We start from the raw sequence: 25,223 nt of genomic DNA on the forward strand, positions 1-25,223 counted from the left end.
CACACACGTCGACTTCCAGCAGGGCAGGTCAACTACTCGGTTTTCAGCTTGGTTTCTGCGGATCCCAAACCACGTTCAATCACCCTTACATTCAGGTGCTCAGTTTTAAACTATTGTCCCGCAGACATTAAACTCAAATGCATCTCGCAAACTGGAATAGACTGTACAATTTCCTTCAGCTTAACTTTTTAAAAAATGCAGCACACTTTTTAAACAAATGCAGCGCACTTACCAGTGCTATCTGTTCTGCGAGCTTGTCCTGAGAACTGTCCTGGGGCGGGGCGGCATTCTGAGCTGGGCTCTGCGGTTTTGGGGGCGCCGACACAGCTGCCCCCGGGGACCGGGAGGTGACTGGAGAGAGTGACTTGTTGGCTGCTGAGGAGGGTCTATTCACCGGGGAGGCCCGTGCAGGCGATGGGCCCGGGCCACTTGCAGGAGCAACAGATGAGGTAGATGAGGAGGCCGAGGGCCGCTGACCGGGCTGGGCGGGGTCCACAGAGGGTCGTGTTGGCGCCACCGGCTAGTGGGGAGGAATAGGGCCTCAGTGCCGCTCCCAGAACCGAGGGCCAGAGCCGGCCTCGCCAACAGAGGGGAATGTACCCCAGGGCCGCCCCCCCCCCACTGCCGACACACCACACATGATCACGCAAAGCACAGAAACACACAACCCAAGCTGTGTCCCCAGAGAACACTGGCCCCTTCGTCACAAAGCCACAGTCAGAACAACCATAAACTGTGCTTTCACGTATTTTCTTATGTCATGTAAGCTTTTTCTTTCCTGGTTTTTCGCAATTTCCGGCTTTTTCTCACTTTCTCAAATAATGTTTTAGAATTTTTAACTAAGTAAGCTTCTTTTTAATTGAAAAATACCAAATGCTCATCCTGTGCCTTTTCTCTGAAGGGCAAATACAAATTCTCCACAACCTGGCGTGCAGGCGAGCGCAAGGTCAGAAGGCCCGCTCTGGGCTGTCCCGACGGCACAGCCCCGTAAAGATCAGGCCCAGCACAGGCAGGCCCCTCCCACAGCGACTGAAGGTGGAGCTAAGTCCACACAGGGATTCCGTCGGGGGGGGGGGGGGCAGGGCAGGGAGGGCTGCGGACGGGTGCAGGGAGAAGGCACCAATTCACAGCCGGGAACGCGGAGGCGCCCCGCAGAGAGGCCGGTCCCCCCATGCATCTTCCTCAGCGCCCACCTCAGCGCCCGGTCAAGCCCGGCCGGCCACACACTTCTGTAAAGCTCGACTGGCCACAGCCACTCATCTGTGGGCCCGGGGCCCCTTGCACCTTCAACAGCACGGCTGGGCGGCTCAGCAGGAACCGCATGGCCTGCTCAGCCCGCTCTCTGGGGCCCTTCACAGAACACGCTGCCAGCCCCTGCCCAACCTGGAAGGAGAGTCTTTCATGAAAGGCTCTAGAATCAATCAACAGAGCTCCTCTAGCGCCGACTGCCCGATCCCGTCAGGTTACAGGGCCTCTCTGGCCTGAGTCCTTTCCCAGCTAAATGGGGGTAAAGGAGCTGGTGTGCGGGTAAGTGCTGGTCGCCCCGCCCTCCACCTGGTGAAGGAGCAGCAGACTTCCCCAGTCACCAGAAGAACTTGAACTCAAAGCCCAGCTAGGAAACCTCCTTGTTACTGAGGGAGGGGGAGAGGAAGGGGGGGCTTTCCTGCTCTGGCCGACCACACACTGCTGAGTCTCCGGAAACACCGCCCCCACTTCGGGGCTGCAGACAGGCTGCACCCGCGCTCAGAGTCGCACCAGTCGTCAGGGCCCCACGCAGTTCACTGTGCGCGGTTCAAAGGCATCTGGGTACAATGAACTAGCGGGGGGTGCGGGGGAGCATTATACACGTGAGAAATGCACCTGAAGCCTGGCAGGCAAGTGGCTCATCCTGCCTGCAGAGCGGACTGTCCGGAGGGCCGGCACCCGCGGAGGGGGAGCCAGAGCACGCCCCCGCCCCGGCCTTCCCTCCTGCCTGGTAAGGGGGCTCCTGCCACTGACCTCCACCAGGTGGGACAAGGGACACAAGGCCCTTCACAGGCCTCCCTGTACTGAGAGCAGCAGTAAGAACCGTGTCGTTTCCTGATATTTAATAATGGTAACTGCCGTTACACACTCAATAACATTACTTCGTAGCTACCAAATTAACTACAGCTCTGACGCAGGAGAGGAACTGCTGGGAGAGTGAATTACCACGCAGTGCCCTGTCCTGCCCACACATGTCCTGCCCTCTCGGCCATTTCTCACCAGGGTAGCGGCAAGGGGCCGGTACCTGTGACTGGGCCGAAAGTGGCGGGGCCTGCATCTGCACCTTCCCAGGCACCGGGACGTGGAGGGCCGGCTGCACCGGCGGGGGAGCGGGCAGCTGGCCGGGCGGTGCAGCAGGGACCGGGGCACTTGGCGGCTGCGTCTTCACAGGGACCTGGAGCTGGGTCTGCGGCTCCACCACCGGTGGCTGCTGTGAGAACTGCAGCGCCGATGGGAGGGGCGCGGCAGGGAGACTGGCGGGGGGCAGCCGGCCCGGGAGCTGCGGCGGCGGCGTGTGCAGGCTGGCGGCGTTCTGCACTGGCGGCCCCGTGGACGGGTCGTACTGCTGCTGGCTCGGCTTCTGGCCGGCGAGCTGAGCGGCCTGCGGGGCAGGCGGCATTCCTCCTGCAGAAGAGGGCAGACCCCCCCAGCACTGACTCCGGTGTGTCACAGACCCCTCAACTCAGAACATCGCACACGCAAATGGCAAATTTAACTGGCGGGAAATCTGTGTATATTAGCTCTGATGTTATACACGAGCACACAAAAAAGGAAAGGAAGGCCCTTGGCTTCTGCAAGCTGGCGCCAAGCAGCACAGGCGTGGCAGCGCCGCGGGGTCCCTACCACAGCGGCAGGGCAGGAGACACAGCAGTGAGCGCTGGGGGCAGCTGGAGGCAGCTGGAGGACAGAGGGACATGCGGCTCCGCTGAAGTGTCCAGAACTGGTCTCCGTGGTTTCTTCAGAGTTAACCAGGACTCAGAGGAACATCCCATTTCCAGAAACCACTTCAAATATGCTACCTGACTCCACACATTTTAGCCTGATGCTGGTTTCTTAAGACCTCCCTGCACTCCCTCCTTCTGAGCTAAGAGAGCTGGCTCTGGTGCTGGGTCTTACCTTGAGCTGTCGGCATTAACTGCTGAAGAGGAACTCCTGTGTTCACCCCTGGGTGCTGGAAAACTACCCCTTGGTGACCCACTTCAAGTCGAGGTCTCTTAGACTGCTCTAGAATAATTTTCAGAAAAGGTGCAGTTTGATGTAAAAATAAAACCACAAAAGTAGTAGAAAAAAAAGTGTAAGTGTTCTTATCATCTTTGAGCACAGAGGCATTTCTAAACATGAACCAAAATGCAGAAGCCATAAAAGATAAGGTTGATAAGTATAATTTCTTTCCGTTAAATGTCTGTAAATATAAGAAAAAGCATCATAAAAAGGCAAAGGACAAGCGACAACCTACGAGACAACATCTGCAACATACATGACGGGCCAAAGGCTGACTCGCTCCACCCACTCCACACTCTGAGAGCTCTTGCAAATTAACGTGAGAGGACCGACATCCAGACAGAACGGGCAGAGAACACCAGCAGCTGGCAGAGCAACACCCACAGGTGGTTAGAAAGGTGAAGAGGTACTGCAACCTCATCAAAATGGAAGTCACATCAAAACGAAAGACTTGATTTTTCACCCACTGGATCAACAATGATTAAAAGACTGATCATACTTAAATAAAAATGGCTGGAAATAGCTGACGGAAGTGACAACTGGCCCTGTCCTGCTGGAGGGCTACTCAGCATCACCAGTATTTAACTACGCAGACGCCTGATCCAGCAATTTCATTCCTAGGAGCTCTTCTTTCAGATGTGTGGGGAAAGACGTAGGAAAAAATACACAATTAAATGCTCAGTCCTGTTTTGATTATAACAGGAAAAAAGGATACTAATAAATGAATGCTAACAAGGGTCTGATGAACAAAGCAGGAAGCACCATGCAATGGAATATCCTGCAGCCGTCAAAAAGGAAGAGGTCCACCGCTGGGAAAGACGACCCACAGTTAATATTAGAGACACAGTGGTGTGGGGGGAGGGCGTAGCTCAGTGGTAGGGTGTGTGCTTAGCATGCAGGAGGTCCTGGGTTCAATCCCCAGTACTTAGATTAAAAAATAAATACTATTTAAAAAATAAATAAATAAACCTAATTACCTACCCCCACCAAAAAAAAAGACAAAACGGTGTACACAGGGTCACACTGGAATTTTTTCAGAATGACACATCTGTAACAATGCTTGTGTGTGAACAGAAAAATGTCTGTGAATGTGAACAAATCTTAGCAGCTACGTCTGTGGCTAGGGAACAAGGAAGGAACAACAGACAGAGGTAGACTTAAATTACCCTCTTCTGAACTGTCTGGATCTTTTACACAAATTGTGCATTAAGTTCATAAGCTGAAGAAAAAATTCAGTTTGAAAAATGAATGACAACTTGAAAAAGCAAATGGTTTTGCATTTAACCATATCATGAGGACTAAGGAGCCTACAAACGCACACAGAAAATCAAACTGGAACATATCAGTTCAACCGACAAACTTCTCTAACTTCAGGACACGTAAATATTCACATAAACATTTTGTTTAGCTGATTATCACCAAAGAAAAATTAACTTTCAAAGTAGAAACTAACCAAAACCAAGTTCCATTTAGGGGCCGTGCTTCAGAAACATGTGGCCGCCACACAGGAACTCCCAAACTAAGCCGCTACCTGGGCCCTGAGGGCACCTCAGCCTGGGCTCCGGAACATACCTGCCGGGGGTCCCGCCTGCTGCCTCTTAAAGGGGTCCGTTTCTATCGCATTTCCGACCCCTGCCACCAGGGTCCCTGCTAGGGCTTGCTGCTGTGAAGAAAAAGAAAAAGAAAAACTGAGCTCTTGATCATTTAAGTGCATTACAAGAATGAATATAAACTAAAACTATCATAATTATCCCAAACACTGACCTCATTCCTTCTTAAGAAGAGAAATGTTATCTACCCAATGTATTGTAATAAGTAAGTTCTAACTTACCTCTGGAGGATTAAAAAAAAAGGACTTGTATTCTGGTTTTAAATGTACTTTCAGATCAATGCAAATCTAGAGTCCTTCAGAAACAAGCTAGCTTTGCACAAAGAAGACAGCAGAAACTAACGCGGGAACTTCAGTCTCGGACCTAGGGCTGCAGCTCAGCCTCCCTCACCAGTCACCCTGCCCGGCATCACCCCGCCAGAAACACAAAAGCCGAGTGACAACAAGAAAGGCTGAAACTGTCTTGGTACTGGAAAATGACACTAACACGCTAATTCGTAACAACCCAATTAACTTCAAAATGGCATTTTTGCAGTTAGCACCATACATGACATAAAGCTATGTGAAATATATACAGGCTCTACTTTGAATGTTTAAATGAAAAGCTACCAGAGAAGACAGAAACCCACTGTGTGTGGGCACCCTGCGCCTCTCACAGCTCTGCACCACGCTTGCAGGGACACCGAATGCTGAGAATTATGCTGAACAGCTGCTAGTTGCCCGTGTTTTTAATAATTCAATTACATCTACTCTACTTAGTGAGGCTTTCTTTTAAACGTCTAAACACAGTAACTGCTCTGTGCGAGGGGCCGCTGACCCCTGCAGCCCTGGGAACAGGCACTACGCTGCCAGTACCGGCCGCGCTGCAGGTCACTGCCTCACATGGCAAGAGGTCTCAGAGTAAAAAGGAAAGCAAGCACCCCCCATCTACACTTAACAAAGATGGGGCGAGAGAGGGAGGGATGGACAGAGAGACGGAAGGAAGGAGGAAGAAAGAAAAGAATGATTTGAAAACCAGTATGTGAACAGTGGTTATCTCTGGGGACAAGACTATAGGTAATTTATAATTCGTGTTTGTGTGCACTTTTCTAAATTTTCCAAATGTTCTGTAGTGAACATGTATTACTTCTGGAATTGAAAAAAGGCCTTTCTTAAAATAAAAGAAATTGATACAGGGTTCCGTGTCCGGTAATGGCTAAGTACTTCCTGTTGGGCCAAACACACTGTAGATAAACACAAACTCTAGATGAAATATAAAAAGATATGAAAGGGTAGGCAGCTACAAGATGGAACACTCCACCCTTGCAAGAAGGGAATGGAGCTAGGGGAGAGTGCTGATTTTACAGCATTCGGCAAGAGCAGGCCCCAGGCTGCACTGCGTGGACCAGCTCAGATCCAGAGACGTGCAGGGCCTCACTGGCTTGAAGGCCACTTTGAAGACGGAGGGCAGGAGATCAGAGCAGAGCCACAGGAGGCAGCTGGAGGTGGGGGAGGCCCAGAGTCCTCTCCTCGGTGTCTGGGTGCCTCCTAAACCACACCTGCACAAAGACTCCAAGCCCCAGCCAAAACAACCGCACGGACGTCTCCAGCACCGTGATCGGGAGACAGGGTTTACAGTTCCAATTCAATCACATTAACTACATGTGAAAGCAAAACGATCGCACTCTTCAGAAGAACAGAACAGAACCCAGAGTTTCTACAATGTATCACTCATGACATCCAAAATCTAATTCAAACTTACTCCAGAACACAGAGAGACGAGAAAACAGGAGCCACACTCAGAACACAGTCAATGGACCCCAACCCCAAGACGGCCCACATGCTGTAACTGGCAGCAGGGACTTCACCGTGGCTTTAGTGAGTGTGCCCAAGGACACAAGAGGAAGTATGCTGTTATGAAGGACGAAGGAGACCTTGTCAGGAAAAAAAGAAACTGTTAAAAAAGAGAGCCAAATGGAGATTCGACAACTGAAAAATAAAGTATCTAAAATAAAAGAGTTCACTGGCTAGGCTGAGCAGCAGAGTGGGGACGCAGAGGTCAGCAAACTGAAAGCAGATTCCTGAGAGAAGGACAAGAGGAGAGAAGGATGTCCAGACGCACCGCAGACCTCGGGCATCGGGGGGCCTAGTGCCGCTGAAGGACGGACGGCAGACGGAGAGAACTGAGCAGAGCGCAGAGGGAGACTCACGCTCCCACACAATGTCACTTCCTGAAGACTCCAAAGTTACCCAGAGGGAACGAAGTCTTCTCAACCAGGGGATGTTAGAAGACTGAACATCCTTACGAAAAAACTGATACACTGGACTTCATTCAAAGAAAAAATACATCATCAAAGACACTGACAGGGAAGGCTTCTCTTTCCCTAACTCCTGACTGCCACTGACTCTCGGTTTTCAGAATGGTTTTCAGTTTTATCTTACAGTCTTCATGAGTATTTTAATAGGAAAGACACTGCTGTTTATAAAATACAAATTTGGTTTTAATTAACAATCATATACTGGAACTCTTTAAAAAATAAGAAAGAAAAATTCTCATAGAAAAAAAGATACTCCTTGATGGGAACAGAATTCTGGATGCCCATCTGAAGAAAGACAACAGAGAAACAGACTTTTCCAGAGCAGACAGTACAACTTAGAGGGAGTCTAGAAACTACGCCAAGGGGAAAACAACAGTCGAAGGAACTGGGGATGTAGCTCACAGAAAAGAAAATCTGGAATGCCTGCTACCAGAAAGAGCAGCCTCCGGAGGGAGGAACTAAGGCCAACAGCTGCAGCTGGTGGTCACCAAGGAGTACATTTCTGTCCAGTTTAAAGAAACAAGTGTAAACTAAGTGGAACCTGTGGTGATGCCCAGTCACCGAAAGAGAAGGGCATGGTCAACGAGGTGATGACCATCCTGAGTCCCTTCAAAGGACCCACCTGTAATGGACAAGGCTTTGGGCTCGGTGACCAGAAGTCTCTCAGTTCAAGATTCTGAAAGAAACCCCCCCGAGGTTAATCTGGGGGGAGGGTGAGCGAGAGAGAATCTCTCACGCCTTCTTTCCACACGCACGTCAATTAAACAAGTAAGCTTCCACTTCACACCTACGAAGCTTTAACTGGACACGTAAAAATACGAACACGTAAGTAAGAATAAAAAATCAATAGTTGCGGCAGGGTTAAAGACCTGTAAGTATTCATTTCTTGTAACATTATAACCGCTGAAAAATAACCTCCGATTAGGATCTTTTAAGGTCTAAGTAACTGCAGTAAAAACTACTTTGTACATAATAACCTGCACTCTAGAACAGCACCTCAAAACTTCATGGAAGCAGAAACTAATACACACACCGACAACTCTGGATTTACTTCCAGAGTTTAATCACCAGCAGAGCAGTTTGTTGTAAAAATCCAGTAACTGGTTGCAAGTAACAATATTCATCCTGGTAATGTCTTGAACTCTGTTTAGAACGCTTGCCAGTGCTGACAAGGCGGTAACAAACCCGGGACCACTCACACGCTTCCAGCAGCACCTTCTGCCAACACCAAAGCATGGCGAGCACCGCACAGACACTAAGACTTCCTTGCGTCACCAATGCTACTCCTGAAAACTTTTTCTAAATAGAATTAAAATGAGAAAAGTGGCTTAAGAAATCACAGTTCCTCAGAATGATATATGAGAAGCCATTAAAGTCAGAATTAATGAAAGTGAATAAAACATAGGGCACTTGTCAAATGAAATGGCCAAAGAAAAGTGTAAATACACTGTGTCAACTGGTATGTATGTAATAAATATTTAAAAGCTTTCTTAGAATGATGGAACTATGGATGACTGTTCACTTTCTCTAACAGAAAAGCCACTGAAAGATACTGTCTACTTAGAATGGTTCTTTTTATTAATAAATATGTGAGTGCATGTGAGTGTGTATTATTTTATATACAATTCCTCTGCACTCAGTAATATTACCTCATAATCTTTTGGAAGCAGACTATATATATATATATAATGCAAAGAATTCTGAATTTATTTCTGGAATTTCACTAGTCAATATAGATTAGCCAATATGAAAATTCTACAGCTGGTTGTAAATGATAAAACTCGTACTGAGATTTTTTCCCCCCCCAAAGGAAGCAAAGGATATATTTTTCATTTCAGAATGTCTTCTGACAGACTCCATTTTCTTGTCTCCTTAGACATCCACTAGTATTTGCCTCAAAGATCTATAATTCAAAACGGACACTCCTTGGTTTTCCTCTTTTGGTCTCTTAAATATTTAATATATTCTATAATGTGATTTTAAAAGCATGAGAAAATTGATCATACATTTTAAATACTGGGATACAGGTGTTCACTGAACACTGTTGAACTTTTCTCTCTGTTTGCAATTTTTCGTAATAAAATGCTGAGAGGCAGAAAAACCTATATGGTTAACAAACATGTACGTATATGCATGACTTGGACAGTGTGCTGTACCCTAGAAACTGACACAATATAACTGACGGTACTTCAATTAAAAAAAGGAAGAAAGAAAAGAAAAATGATTACAGTGTAAAAAGTAATAAAGATCACCCACGTACTCATCACGAGGCTTAAGAATCAACTGCTACTCGTGCCGTGAAGACCCCGGCACCGTGCAGGCAGCCCCTCCCCACAGCCCCGGTGACCTGGACCGCGCGAGGACACTTCCCCAGGGTCGGCAGCTACGGGCTCAGCTTGCCCAGCACTGTGTCTGGCTCTGCTTCCCCGGGAACTGGACCTGAAGCAGTGCCGCCTGCGCCTCCCACAACCCCTGCCCCCCACACGGTGTCGCTGAGACCCACCACGCCCAGGCGTGCAGGGACCCACTCCCGCGCTCCCACCGCTGACTGCTCTCGTTCACACTCCTCTGCGCGAATGTGCACCACTCACTGACCTGTCTGCTGCTGGTGGACATGCTGGTTCTTCTCAGACTGGGGCTACTTACAAACAGTGCTGCTGGGAACAGCACTAGACATGTTTTCTGGGGCACAAACAGAGTGTCTTTAGAGCATGCTGGCAGGGCAAAGGGCCCACCCATGCTCGCTTTTTCCCGATCACCTGAAATGTTTCCAAATGTTTCCACAATACACTGCCATCAAAAGTGGGTGAGAACCCTGCAGACCTAAATCAACAATTTGATTTCTGGCCATCTGGTAAGCACAACGGTAAATCAGAAGGTTTAATTCGTGTCACTGTGGAAACCACCTAAGTTTACAGGTACTTGGTGCCTTTCACGGTCCCACTGTTCTTAGGCAAGTATCAGTGTGATCTATAAGCATACTGATGTATCACATTCCTCTAGCATTAACAGAAAAGACGTGCCACGGACAACTCTTCTGACAATTTCCAACTGAAGAAATCTTATCTTCAGTTGTATCAAATTCATCTCAAGAAGCACCTGAACATCAGGTTCAAATTACTATTCCCCACCGAAAGGAACCAGGCTCCCTGGAGAAATGGCTGATCTCGGGCTTGATCAAGGAATATGCAAGATAAACCTTAAACATCTCGTAGAAGAAAGTAAGCAAGTGCTCAGAGAGTGGCAGGGATGTGTCAAGAGTATACTAGAGCCAGCTCGGAAGAGCTCCGACTGCTCAAATCACAGACAAGTTGAACACCGAAAAAAGCAGTAAGAGCAGAATAAACATAACAAAACATGGGGGGGTGGGCAGTGGGTGGCCTGCAGGGACACAGGAGATGATGGAAATGGACGTCTGACAGGTGTACAAGTTAAGTGCTGCTTGTTAAACTTGATAAACTGTAACACTAAAGACCTGTGTAGTCCCTGCATATAAATTGTATCTTCATATGACGTAATTCACCATTCTTCCGGACCAAACAAGAAAAATTGCATGATTAAGTGAACAGATGCAGAAATAGCATTTGAGAAAATTCAACTTCCTTTCATGATAAACACTAGGAATAAAGGAATTTCCTTAACTTGATAAAGGATACCTACAAAATCTACAGCTAGCATCAGACTTCAAGGTAAAAGACTAACCGCCTTCCCCCTAAGACCAGGAAAAAGGTAAGAATGTCTGTTCTCACCACTCCTATCCAGCATCACCGTGGAATTCCACGCCAGTGCAGTAAGACAGGAAAAAGAAATAAAAGGCATAGACAGGAAAAGAAAATATAAACTTTGCTTCTTTGCAGACATGGTCTCCAAGGAGAAAATCCTGTAGAATATACAGAACAGCTCCTGACTCTAGAAAAGGAACTTAGCAAGGTTGCATAGTCAATTGTATTCCTATAAACTGGGAATGAACAACCAGGAAAACTTTTAAAAATTTAAGTACCATCTGTAGCACTACAGAAAAATTAGAATACTTGGGTGTAAGTCTAACAAAATATGTATAGAATTGGCATGCTGAAAACTACAAAATACTGATGAAAGAAATCAAAGAAGATAAATATAAATGGAGAGCTGTAACATATTCCTGGGCTAGAAGACTCAATGTTATCAAGATATTACTTCTCCCCAAACAGGTCAATAGATTCAGTGCAATCCCAACCAAAATCCTAGCAGAGCGTTCTGTAGATATCAAAAGGAACCAGAATGACCAAAACAATTCTGAAAAAGAATAAAGTTGAAGAATTCATGCTAACTGATTTCAGGACTTACTACAAAGCTACAGTAGTAAAGACAGTGTGTCATAAGCAAAAACAAAGACACATCGGTCAATGGAAGAGAAGAGAGCCCACAAATGGACCCATACAGGTAGAATCAACTGACTTTTGTCAAAGATGCAAAGTCAATTCAGAACAGTCTTTTTAAGAAATGGTGCTCAACTAGCTGGCTATCAACATGTAAAGATATGAACCTTTACTTACACTTATATGTTATATAAAACTTTACTCAAAGTGGATCACAGACCTAAATGTAAAACCTAAAACTATACAACTTCTAGACGAAAACAGAGGACGTTTTTGTGACCTTGGGTTGAGCAAAGAATTCTTACATATATGTCAAAAGCACAATCCATAAAAGAAAAAAATGGTAAAATAGACTGCATCAAAATTCAGAACTTTTGCTCTGTAAAAAAAAAAAACAGTATAAAAGAAGAAAAAGATAAACCGCAGGAGAGAAAAATATTTGCAAATTTATATCTGATAAAAAAAACTTCAATCCAAATTATATAAAGAATTCTCAAACGCAACAATAAAGCAAATGACACAGTGAAAAAAACTGGTGAAAGAAATGAAGAGATACTTCACCAAAGAGGATATACAAATGGCAAATGAACACATGGAAACTTGTTCAACATCGTTAGTCTTTAGAGATACACAAACTAAAACTACATACATATTAGAATAACTACAAAAGGAAACGGACAAAAACAAGTAGTGGGGAGAATGCAGAAAAACAGGAACTCTTACTGCTGGTGGGAATTCAAAACGGTGCAGCCACTGTGAAAAAGTCTGGCAGTTTCTTACAAAACTGAACATAAACTTATTAACATACCCAGCAATCTTCCTCTTACATATGCTAAAAACTGGAAAACAACCCAAGGTCCTTCAAAGGGAAACTGGACAGATGGGGGGACACTCATACAAAGGAATAGCACTCAGCAAAAAAAGAAACAAACCACAGGTAAACTCAGCAACGCGGCTACATCTTGAGTTCACCACGTGCACTGAAAAGGCAGCATGCTGTGATTCCTCTCACATTTTACCTGGGAGCGGCAAAGTCATAGAGATGGGGAACCAAGACGGAGGGAGGGAGTCTGACCATAAAGTGTAGCAGGAGGGGCATTTTGGGGGATGATGGACTCCTGTTTCTTGACTGTGGTGGTGGTGTTTACACAACTCTGTGAGTTTGTCAAAGCTCACAAAACTACAGACAAAAAAATGAGTGAATTTTATTGAATTAAATAATTTAAACAAATAAATACTGTTAATGACATCTATAACCCACCGATTAAAGTAAGAATCCATATATGAATGTAAGAATGGGGAAAAAAGCTCATCATGATAGTGGATGCCAACTAATGAACGTAAGAATAGCGGAGTCAGAAAATCTACTCTGCAGTCTTTAACGTGAGGACTAATTCTGGCCAGACTTGTGGACAGAAGGCAGAGTTAGTGGCCCGCATCAAAGGACCGTCTACAAAGTAACTGGCCTGTACTCCTCAAAGACATGAAGGTCATCGAAGAGTGAGGAGCCAGCCCCGATTAAAGAAGACCAGAGGGGCATGACAACTCAGCACAGTGGGTGGCCCCAGCCCGGGGAGAAGCAACCACAAAGGGCACCACCAGAACAGCAGACAAGACCTGCACGAGCCGAGCCGCGGCTCAGTCACGGGACAGCTGCCGGGAGACTCCGGGGACTGACCCTCACACTGAGGGTAGGCCGGGTAACAGCCACCCCTGACACCACGTGCGCAAGCGCTCGGGGGCAGTGCGGCTCACACAGCCCCCGGGGGATGTGCGTATGTGTGCATAAGAGAGAGAGAGGGAGGGAGGAAGAGAGAGAATGAAAGCAATGCAAACGGGGCAGAAAGGCAGCAACCGGCGGCTCTGAACAGAGGGCGCAGGCGGCGCTCTTCGTGCCTACTCCGACTTCCACGCACAACTGAAATTACACCGAAGTTTAAAATAAAACCTTGAGCATTCACAAGATGAAGCTGCTTTCAGAACCCAGCACAACCTATTCCAAAATGACTAAAGGTACTCTGACCTGTACTTTTAGGTTCCTGGCATTTATTAATGTCACGCTCAGTGATTTAATTTTCAAAAAATTTTTTAAAATTAAAGTTTGCATTCAATTAACATCCACTTAGAAGCCTGAAGTCCTGATATTTCAGGTATGTTTCACCTCAGTGCTTCTTCCAGCTACAGAGAACACTAAGTTAGCATGTTTAATCTTTTTGTTGTTGTTGTTCTGTTTTGCACTGTTCTCAAAAATACAGATAGAAGACACAAGAAAGAACCAACATTTAAAACACAGCACACAAGGAATCCGGAGCGTACATTCAACAGGACTGTAAGTATCAGGTGACATGCATGCCGAAGCTACTACTGCGTTACAGGTCAACACACACAAAAAATAACACGTTAAGATCTGCGTTGTCATTTACTCATGCAGTTTAGTTTTATAATTTTATATGCAGGAAGAGTTTTTTACTTTTTCAAAATAAGGAATGGGCTCTGGGAAAAAATGCTGAAGAGCAAATAGTGAATCGAAGGTTAAAATATTGGATGAAGGAAAAGTTTCGGATGAGACTACATTTTAGAACCATCGAAAAGTACCTGAAATGGTTGCTGCTGGGATGAAAAAGCAGCAGAAACATTTGGAGGAAGCTGGGTTGCTATAGCAACAGGAGTACCAGTCTGCCCATCCTTTCCTGTCACAACCTTTACCTGAGAGGAAATATTTTGAGAAAAAAAGGCAACATAATTTTTAAGACTGCTCAAAATTCTGTTAGAATTTTATTGCTGACAGCTCACTGATGTTTGGTGTTTTAAAATGGAATGTTTTTGCATCAAATCCTGTGAAAGGACACTGAATTGCTATAATATGATGGATTTATAACGTAACAACCTAACTCAACTGCAAATCCTGCAGAAACTCCAATTTAAGTCACAAGTGCAATATCCTTAGATTCTGCAACCTCAAATTTTAAAAATGGGAATGGGAGACAGTCTTCAAGTGGCAAAACCCTAACAACCTGATAGGCAGTTTGTACGACAGACCCTGGCCTACTTCATGTAGGTCAGAATGGCAACGACAGATACGGGGACTGAGCCTAAAGACAACATTGGTGCACAAACAGAGAGAGACCTGAATTTCACTATTTCACGGCAACAGAGGTGAAATCCTCAAAGTAATCATATAAACCTTTTAGAAAATAAAAATGGTTCATCCTGGAAAGGGTGTTAAAGAAAACACCACATGGCAAAGCCACACAAAATAAGTATCAATGAGACGAGCAAAGAGACCAGCTTTTGTTCAGCAAAGGCTGATTTCTTTGCAGGAGAAGAGCTGACAAAGATTTACGTTATTTTAGCTATATCGAAAAACAAAATAAGCTCCACCAACATAGTGTACAGTACACAACACAAAGGCACAAGTACAGTGCATCACAGTGCACCTCACTGTCTGCTCAGCGTTGTTTTTAGGAAGTACAAATACAAGGATCTAAGGAGTCACTGAGATACTGAGAAATCTCAAACCGAGGATTTATTAAGCACCCATTCCAGGCACCCAAAAACTTCACTACCTAAAAAAGATTCTACCTTAAATGTCATTCAATAGGTATCTGGGAAGTGACTTTAATATATGATCTCAAAGTCTAAGACTACATCTAAAACCTGAAAAAATTCTCAAATAACTTTTTGTCATAATCATCATAGTTTAATCGTGAAGATACCTTATAAACATATCTAGTGATGTAGAATTGTAACTAGTACACCATAAAAAGCTAGTGATTCAAACCCCTTATTTAAAAACCACGGTCACAGTGTTTTTAACGGGTGGACCTACGTAAGTTACGGGAACCAGCAGGCGCTGTCCACGCCTCTGGCCTCTGCAACCCTGCAGGGTCAGCCAATCCCCCACGCCCAGCAGAGCACGGGGGAAAGCTGGGCCTCGCCGGGCCAGTCTCCAAGTCAGGGGAGCACCCCGGTTCCAGGTGCACCAGCCCAACTCACAGCACCTTTCTGCATCGACCTCCCAGCAAGAGCAGCTCTCCCCCTCCATGAAGGAAAAAGCAAATCCACGTCAATTTCACTCCTGGATCAAACTCTTATGAAACTGCATGTCAGAGGCACCCCAGGCTCATAGGTCATTTTTAATTCACGGCTGCCTAGACTCACATGCACGTAACATAGCCGGCTGATTATGAAACCGCTATTTCTCACCTCATCATTGATAACCTCAGACTTCTCTTCCTCTTCCTCCTCCTCCTCCTCCTCCTCCTCTTCCTCCAGGTCCAAATCATTCTGCCTAAGGTAAGCTTGTAACGGGGCATAATGCTTCTTCTTAAAAGCTAAGAAATCCATCATGTTCCCTTGAAGGTGTTGCAAGAAGAACAGTTCGATGAGATATTCCTTGAAGGCCTCCTTCAGCGCCTCCATCTCTCGGTAGTGGTAGTCCAGGCACTGCTTCCGCATCTGAGCCAGCTCCTGGGAGGCCGGGGGGATCTCCTCCAGCTTCCTGGGAGCCCTTCTCACCCCCGCACTCCCCGCAGACGGGAGAGGAAGGCTGGAGAGGCCCGGGGGCACAGCAGTCCTGGAAGGGCTGGTTGGGGGCGGTGGGGACGTCATCCCAAACGCTGAGGCCCCCCCGACCCCGACCCCGACCCCAGGGAGCAGAGGTCTGGTCAGCGGCGGCCCCTGCAGCACCTGCTGCTGCTGGATCAGCTGCCCCTGGATGATGCTGCTGATCTGGGGCGGCAAGCTCGCCGTGGTGATGTGGCCGGGGCTGGACAGGGGCTGCAGGCTGGCCCCGCCCGCAGCCGCAGGGCTCTGGGGTCCCAGGTGGTGGACGGTGCCCCCGGGTTGTGCGTGAGGCTGCGAGAGTCTCCGTTCCCTGACAGTGACGGGCGCGCCTGCGTGCTGCAGCGGGACCTGGGCGCCCTGGGCCACCTGTGCCAGGCCCGAGCCCTCCTGGAACACGAAGTGGCCGCCGCCGGACGGGCTCAGGCTGATCTGCCTCACCAGCACGCTGGCATCCACGAAGCCCCCAGTGGGGCTGCTGCTGCAGAGGCCCAGGCCGGGGCCGGGGGCACCCGCCCGCACGCCCTGCAGGCCCGGCCCCGGCCCAGGGCTGGGCTGTGTGGGGCTCTGCGTCTGGACCTGCTGGGACAGTGGCGAGGTGACCTGGATGTACGAGGGAGAGCCATGCTCAAACCGCCTCTGCTGGGCACTGAACTGGAATCCAGGAGACGTGGGGCTGGGCAGCGGCAGAGGGGCCAGCGTGATCTGAGGGCTCCCTCCCACCACTGGCCCGACATTCTGAAGGGCGATGTTCACGTTCTGCCCAGCCACGGGGCTCCGACTCATGAGCTGCTGAACCTGGTACCCGGGGGACTGGGGTGCCGAAGGGCTGGCCGATGGCGCGAAGGGCGTGGCGGGGGACGGCGGCGGGTTCGGGTGGACCTGCTGCTCTTCCCCTTCGCTGCCGCCAAAGGCCCGGGACCTCTGCAGCTGGTGTGGGACACTCTGAGGGCCGCCGCCATGGTGCATGGTCGCCCTCCTTCCTTATCCGACTTAGCGCTCGCCTGGAAGATCAAAGGTAAAGTCGAGTCACCCAGTGGTCGCCACTATTCCGAGAACCCTCGGCAGCACCGCACAGACGCTGAGCAGAAGCTTCTGGCGGAGATGCAAACGCCTGTCTCACTCATCAGGCCCCACCCGCGAGGGCACCAGGGATGCCCTCCCTCAGCACAGAGGGGGCGGAGCGTGCCAGGGCACCGCCTGGCGGGAGCAGGTGGGTGGTCCCAAGTGGCTACCTGGGAAGGTAACTAGCATCACCTGCTTAAGGCCAGCAGGCTGTGAGCTGAGCGCGGGTACTGTGACTGGCACGTTTCCTCCCAGCAGGTGCTCCTGGCCTCGTGGTCCTCCCCATGAGTGGGGCTGTCTGCCTGTCTCTCCCAGGGGAGGGACGGTGCCCAGGAAGGCGGGTGTGCAGGCATGGGTCATATGCCACTGTCACCCCATCACCAGAACACCCACCCCCGGTAGCCAGCAGTTCTCACACCCATCTGTGCCACACTAACTACAAACACCCAGTGTCAATCAAGTGTGGACGCACGGAGCCTCCATTCCATGTCAGACTCTGCCTCCCAGGAGAGAGCCCAGGCCTGGCTGCGACAGCCTCTCATCTCAGCAATGTCTGCAAGAGCACACAGAGAGGAATGTCAAGAAGAAAAGCTCACAGGGAGAGAGAGGAATGGCCAGGACTCCAGCCTTCCCTCTGGGGACTCCTGGTTAGGGATCTGCAAACTCTGGGGAGGTGGGACCTCAGCTTCACAGGAGCTCAAAGGCCAAAAGCTGCTTGTGCGGAGGACCAGAGAGAGTATGGGAGAGGGGAAGGGACCCTGAGGGAGATCAGCTTTTCTGGGACAGGAGACAGCAGAGGACGGAGCAGGGAGAGGCCACCCCCGAGGTGAGGCAGGGCATATGCTCACAGTCACACCTGGCGACACGGGGCCGAGCCCACTTGGAGCAGGACAACAGCCACAGCCTGTCTGCTCCCCACTGTGGCTGGGTCAAGCCACAGGAACACCTACTATTTAAAAATCCTCATCTCAACTGACACACCTAGCTCCCCATTTCTTGGTGTTCCTCCCACACCTCCCCCGAACACAAGTAGGAGCGCCCTTTCATCGTCAGGGCACTACTGTTATTTCACTGAGAAAACAGACAAGGGATGAAAACATTATAAACCAAAAGTTACAAAACTGAAAAGTGGAAATACACTAACGTGTGAGTGAGTGCTCCCACAGGCCACGCTACTGGCTGAAATGCGCAGACAGATGAAATAAAAGCTGCAGAAGTCACAGATGCGCAGGTAAAGGCCGGGGAAACAGACACATGGGACCACATTTAAACCAGCAGGAGGAGGCACTTCCTGCTCTGATGGCGGTCTCTGAAGATGCAGCCTGAAGGTCACGCACAAACTGCAGCGAATGTACTAAACACGTCAGATACCAGATTAGAGAGGTGAATGGGAACCCAGGACTGCAGTGAGGATGGCCTTCGTCACCGAGCCAGGAGCCCACTCCCACCCCAGCCCCCCAGCCCCCCAGCACAGGGCCCAGCATACCGGGTGGGGCTGTGAGCTGAGGGGCACAGCGGGGGCGGGGGAGGCTCAGAAACGTGCTATTGCTTTCAAAACGAGCTTTTCTTCCTGATGTTTTTAAACAAGCACCATGAGGGAGATAAGTGTGCAACAGGCACAGAGATCCAAGAATAAACACATCAGCACGTGTTTAGGGTTATTTCCTGAGAATACATTCCCAGAATACCAAAGGTGATCAATAAGAGAGAAGGAAGGCCAGAGAGAAACTCTCTTATGTGTAGTAATTTACAAAAGCCGGGGCGGCGGGGGAATATGCTGTGACAACTGATGGATGTGTTGAGAAAATGCGGAGGGAGATGGAGCAGAGACCCCAAAGGGCTCGGAGCTCAGAGCCTGCCTAACGGCTTGGGCAGCGACGGCGGGGAAACAGACCCCGACGCCTCTGCCCTAGCAATCCTTCTAAGGAAACTCACCTACCAATTTTTTCAATTGTGCATAAAAACACACTACAGGATAATACAGTAAAAATAAAAAGAAGTGTAACCAGAAATATCCAATGCTCAAGTTCTAGGTGGAGACTATGTTATAAAAATGAAAAATTTCTTACCCCAGGATCTCCATTAAAGATGAATAAATAAAAAAATCCGATTACCTCCCCCCACCCCCCAAAAATCAAGTGTACAACTTTAAATCGGTTAGAAATAAAAATGAAAAAACTACCTACTAAAACATATCAAAACGTGAATACTGACCTTCACCTGGCGAGGGGACAGAACGCCTGGGTGAGCCACACGGCGCCGAGCTACCGACACACCCACACCACGAGGACGTCAAGGAGCGCCAGATGCGAGGACCGCAAACTGCAGGCCAGTGACATGTCAAGACGTCCTGGAACAGGCAAAACCGCAGGGACATATCAGACAGGGCCTGATGGTCTGACGGGGGGGGTAGCTGAGAAGGCAGGAGGGGACCTGGGGGCATGGAACTGTTTTTACATTTGATTTGCGGCAACGCCTGGATGTGTTTGTCCAAATTCATAGAGCCGTAAGCTACACCTCAACTTTTTAAAAAGTGGCTACTGACTTCAGTGAGCTTATAGTCAAGTTAGAAAAACAAACCAATCAGCGATAATGTAAAGAAACTGCTCATCTAAACCTGCATCCCGCACAAAACGCACCGGCTGGAAAGCAAAGCTATCACCAGTGACAACACGACTTTTTAACTGCTGACAGCGATGCCACCAGAAGCAGCTGGAGTGGACTGCTCAACTCAGGGCTCGAGGAGGGCACCACTGTGGGGAGGCCAAGGTCCTCGGGCTGCCAGCAGCAGGGGCCAGCCATCGGACCACTGCGTACAGCGCCCCCCAGTGCCACCGGCGAGGACAGCGCCAACCACAGACGGGACACAGTCTCACCGACAGTGCGGCTCCTGCTTTCTCAGGGCAACACTGATACCACAAAGGGGCACACGGCGCCAGGAAAATGCCACTCTAAAAAACACCTACCTGGGCCCTATCCTCAGTAGGGCAGGGGTCCACAGGTCAGAACTCCAAAGAGTGAGGGGTGGAGGGCTCAGGAGCCAGGTCCTGACAGCAGCTGCTCCCAACCCACCCGCTGGGGCTGGAACTGCTCCAGCTGCCAGCCCCTCCTCAGGGAGCTCCCAGTCCAGACAGCAAGGGACTGGGCATCCTGGTCTGCCCCTTCAACTAGCTGAGCGCTCAGGCATGAGCCTTGCTCCCTCTCCAAACCTACCCCCCTCTCTGCCCCTACGTTTCCCCACAGACCCAACCTCCCGGCCCTCACCCACTAGGGCAGTCCTGCTAGTCAACAGCACCCGGGATGGACGGCGAGTGCGGCAAAGGGAACAAGGAAGAGGATGGAACAATGGCTGCGACACTCAAGAGTGAATTCAGGGCACAGGGACAGACAGAACGTGATGGGAGTGGAGGGAGGATAGAGGCCAAAAATAGTGTCTGGCAGTATGTTCAACTGGGAACTCCAGAAAGCAATTTGGCAGTAGGTACAAGAGTCTTACAGCACATTCACATCTTCTGGCCCAGGGACCCAACTTCCAGATCAGTCTAAGAAAAAGTCAGAGCTGTGTTCAATAGACAAGGATGTGCACTGAAATATTATCTACAGCAAAAAGGCAACATGCCCGACAACAAATAATCGATAAATTTTGATACATCTATGCAAAAAAGTGTCAAAACTGAATATATGACACTTTGATTTTTTTCCTGCTACCTTTCTATGCTTTCCAAAGTTGTCCTTAACTGGCATTTGTCACAGTCATTAGTGCTGTTCACCAAATATCCCAATTCTCCTGCCGGTCACAACACACGTGTGCATTTCCCTGCCCTGGGCTGGGTGGTTACGTGACGTGATTTGGCAAAGACGGGGCATGCTATTTGCCACACTGACTCTGCAGCTCTGGGAGGACACAAAGCACAGAGATGAGGTCCCAAGGGAGCATGAAGGGTGAGCTAACTGCAGAGACTTGTGGTGGGCACTCCGCCCTCGCGCGGGAAGCCCTGGCATCTGGAGCATACCTGTTAACTGTGAGACTCAGGCTCATCTTGGCTGGTCCAGCACATAAAGAACAATAAACGAAGAGAGACTCATGGATACAGAATACTGGAAGGGAGGGGCGGGAGGCGGGCGAAATGGGTGAAGGAGATTGAAAGGTGCAGACCTCCAGTCACGCGGTCAGTCAGTCACGGGAAGTAATACACAGCATAAGGAACATGGCAACAGTATTGTAATAACTCTGCATGGGGACAGAAAGATACTGGACTTATCACGGCGATCACTTCATAACATGTGCACGGGTCAAGTCACCAGCACACCTGAAACTAACGTAACATTGCACAACTACATTTCAACCAGGAAAAAAAAGAAAACACCATGTAATAGAAGACACTCCACACGCTCCACTCCAGCCCATCACACAAACCCCGGCAATTCTCTGCCTTAAGAAACAAGACTACGCTAACACACCTGTCCCTGCGTCCCCGCCACCTCCGGCAGCGGTTCACCCAGGGGGCCTCTCAGGGTTCTGCGGCATCCACAAATCTGTGCCTCATCAAGATCTGCAGACCAAAGAGAAAAATGCCTCCCACCGACAGATGTTTTTTCCAAGACTAAGGCTTTCTGACCGCTGCTGAGATTTTTTTAAATAAAAAGCCATTTTAAAAGAATTTAAAGAAGAGCAAACGAAAAGAACTTTATACCAATGTCATTAATAGGGACATGTAGCATTGTCCATTTCCCCCAAATTTATGTAATGATTTAACATAATTCCCTGAAAAATCCCATTACTATTTTGGTAAAAATGCATATGGAAATAAAAGTGAACTTCAACAGCCAACACACACACCAAAAAAAAAGTCATTTTAAAGCATTACTAAATTCTTAACAGCGTTCTGTGATGCTAGAGAATTAAAATTCAAACTTTCTTAGCTCAATCCATTTAGAAAAATAACGGTCAGCTCTAACCCCCTGAGCTCTGCCCACCCCCACACCTCACACCATTCTCAAAAATTATTCGGAGGGGAGGGGAATCAAGCCATAAAAATATTTTTAAAACATACGAGAATATTTTTATAACCCAGCAGTGAAGAAGAGTTTCCTAAATATGGCATAAAACCTAGAAACAATATTTATTTTTAAAATACAATAATTGAAAATTTTACTAAAGAGAAACATTGCAATAAAAAACTGAGATAAAAAATGTTTGAAGCATATATGACAAAAGGCTTATCCATTCTTAAGAATTCTCACAAATCAAAGAGAGCCAAACAACCCAATCCACCAAAACACTGAGCATATCTCTTCAAGGCAGCTCACGAGTAACGAACTAAACATTTGATTCAATTCACTCACTCCTAGCCTATGTTAACGAAATGGGGTTTCCTATTGCAAAAATTAGTAAAACAAAACGAAACTCCAAGACTTGAAGCTGAATTTTTCAAGCACATTCACTTATAAATCCATCACTCGTAATAAAAGAAATGCAAATAAAAACTAAGCTGAACTATGACTTCTCATCTATCAGCCACACAAAATCCAAAAGCCAGACAGCTGTTGGTGAGGCTGTAGGGAGCCAGGCCACTTAGCTCTGCTGCAGGGTATAAGCTGTCCAGCCCTACAAACGGCACCATTTAACAAACCACACAGGCTCTTACCCTTGTTCCCAGCAGTCCCACGACAAATTCACCATGAATATCCAACTCCAAAATGAAAACACATAGCACAGAGTTATTCACTGTGGCGTTACTCGTAAATGCAAAGTACTGGAAATTAGAGACATGCCCAAAATATTTCAGAGACTGGCTAACTGTGTTATGGTACATTCACTTTAATGGAGTGCTGCATAGCTGTATGAAAAAAGAGGGAGACCTCATGAAACGGTGTAAAGCAATTTCCAGAACATATACTGTTAAGTCAAAAAAGCAAAGTGCAAAAGACTACATACGGGGCAATAAGTTTGTATAAGAAAGGGGGAAGAGAGACAGACAGGTGGACTGATGCATGGATAGAGGTATCTTTCCTGCATTCTTTTTCCAAAAGCAAAGCGATATGTCCCAACAAACAAAAGTCCTGGACGGCTTCACTGGTGAATTCTACCAAACATTCAAAGAAGATTCAATGCATATCCTTCCCAAACTCTTCCCAAAAAATGAAGAGGAGGCAACACTCCCAAATTCATTTCACAAGGCCAGCATTACTGATATCAAAACCAGACAAAGACACCACAAAAAAAGAAAATTATAGGTTAATATCCCAGATCAACATAGATGCAAAAATCCTCAGCAAAATACTAGCAAACTGAACTCAACAGCACATTAAAAGGATAATAAACCATGATCAACTGGGATTTATTCCAGGGATGCAAGGAAGGTTGAACATCCACAAATCAATCAATGTGATAAACCACATTAACAAAATGAAGAAAAATCATATAGTCATCTCAATAGATGCAGGGAAAACATTCGACAAAATTCAACGTCCATTTAGAATAAGAACTCAAAAAACAAAGTGGGTACAGAGGAACATACCTCAACATACTAAAGGCCACATATGACAAGCTAACATCACATTCAACAGTGAAAAGCTGAAAGCATTTCCCCTAAGATCGGGAACAACATAAGGTACCCACCTACTCCTGCCACTTTTATCCAACATACTATTGGAAGCCCTAACCAGAGCAATTAGACAGGAAAAAGGAATAAAAGGCATCCAGGTGGGGAGGGTATAGCTCAGTAGTGAAGTGCATGCTTAGCATGCACAGGGTCCTGGGTTCAATTCCCAGTACCTCCATTAAAAAATAATAATAAATAAATAAATATATAAATGAGCCTAATTACCTCCTCCCCCACCAAAAAAATTTAATTTAAAAAATAAATAAAAGGCATTCAAATTGGAAAGAAGTAAAACTGTCATTATTTTCAGACAACATATTATATACAGAAAACCCTCAAGACTCCACCAAAAAAAACTATTAGAGTTAATAAATGAATTCAATAAAGTTGCAAGATACAAAATCAAATCAAAATACAAAACACAAAGTCAAAATGCAAAGTCTGTTGCATTTTCACATACTAAGAACTATCAGGGAAATTAAGAAAACAATCCCATTTACAACTGCATCAAACAGAATAAAATACTCTGGAATTTCCTGGCCAAGGAGGTCAAAGACCTGTACACTGAGAACTGTAAGACACAACACTGATGAAAGAAACAGATGACTACACAAATAAATGGAAAGGCAGTCTGCACGCATAGATTAATATGAAATTAATATTGCTAAAATGTCCATACTACCTAACGTAATCTACAGATTCAATGCAATCCTTATCAAAATCCCAATGACATTTTTCACAAAAACAGAACAATTAAAAAATTTGTATGGAACCATAATATATCATGAACAGACACAGTGATCTTGAGAAGGAACAACACTAGAGGCCTCAAGCTCCCTGATTTCAAACTACATTACAAAGTGTCAGTAATCACAACAGTCTGTTATTGGTATAAACACAAACCTATAGGTCAGTGGAACAGAACAGAGAACCAAGGAATAAAAAGCCACGCATATACAGTCAATTAATTTACGTCAAAGGAGGCATGAACTATGGGGGAAAAGACAGCCTCTTCAATAAATGGTGTTGGGAAAACCAGACAGCCACATGCAAAGACCACTATTTTACACCATACACAAAAATTAACTCAAAACTACTAGAAGAAAGCACAGGCAATTAAGCTTCTTGGCATCACTCTTGAAGATTTTTTTCTTTTTTTTGACCTGACTCCAAAGGCAATGGCAACAAAAGCAAAAACAAACAAATGGGAGACGCCGAACTTAGAAGCCCTGCACAGCGAAGAAGACCATAATCAAAATAAACAGCCAGCCTACGGAACGGGGGAAGACATCTGCAAATCACATATTTGATAAGGGGTTAATATCTAAAATACATAAAGATCTCATGCAGCTCAATATCAAAAAGAATCCAATTTACAAACTGACAGGATCTGAAGAGACATTTTTCCAAAGAAGGCACAGGTGGCCAACAGACACTAGAAAAGACACTCAGCATCACCAATCGTCAGAGAAACACAAAT

General features: G+C 47.1%; 1 protein-coding gene across 21 annotated transcripts in view; it reads right to left on the reverse strand.

The window, feature by feature from the left end:
- The window catches only part of EP400 (E1A binding protein p400), a 98,459-nt gene that overhangs the window by 65,842 nt on the left and 7,394 nt on the right, over positions 1 to 25,223 (reverse strand). For 7 of the 21 annotated variants that reach the window (XM_032471358.1, XM_032471374.1, XM_032471366.1 and 4 more), the window contains exons 2-8: positions 19,353 to 19,488; positions 15,717 to 17,077; positions 14,106 to 14,216; positions 4,819 to 4,909; positions 3,142 to 3,249; positions 2,270 to 2,649; positions 233 to 520 (exon numbers count right to left, since the gene is read on the reverse strand). In XM_032471358.1, the coding sequence (XP_032327249.1) occupies positions 233 to 520; positions 2,270 to 2,649; positions 3,142 to 3,249; positions 4,819 to 4,909; positions 14,106 to 14,216; positions 15,717 to 17,042 (2,304 nt within the window). In that variant the 5' untranslated portion in view covers positions 17,043 to 17,077; positions 19,353 to 19,488. Of the gene's footprint in view, positions 1 to 232; positions 521 to 2,269; positions 2,650 to 3,141; positions 3,250 to 4,818; positions 4,910 to 14,105; positions 14,217 to 15,716; positions 17,078 to 17,330; positions 17,537 to 17,610; positions 17,692 to 19,352; positions 19,489 to 25,223 lie in introns of those variants that run through there. The other 14 variants (XM_032471375.1, XM_032471377.1, XM_032471368.1 and 11 more) reach the window with 10 other exon arrangements.

This window comes from Camelus ferus, chromosome 32 (assembly GCF_009834535.1).
Source record: "Camelus ferus isolate YT-003-E chromosome 32, BCGSAC_Cfer_1.0, whole genome shotgun sequence".
Lineage (NCBI taxonomy): Eukaryota > Metazoa > Chordata > Mammalia > Artiodactyla > Camelidae > Camelus > Camelus ferus.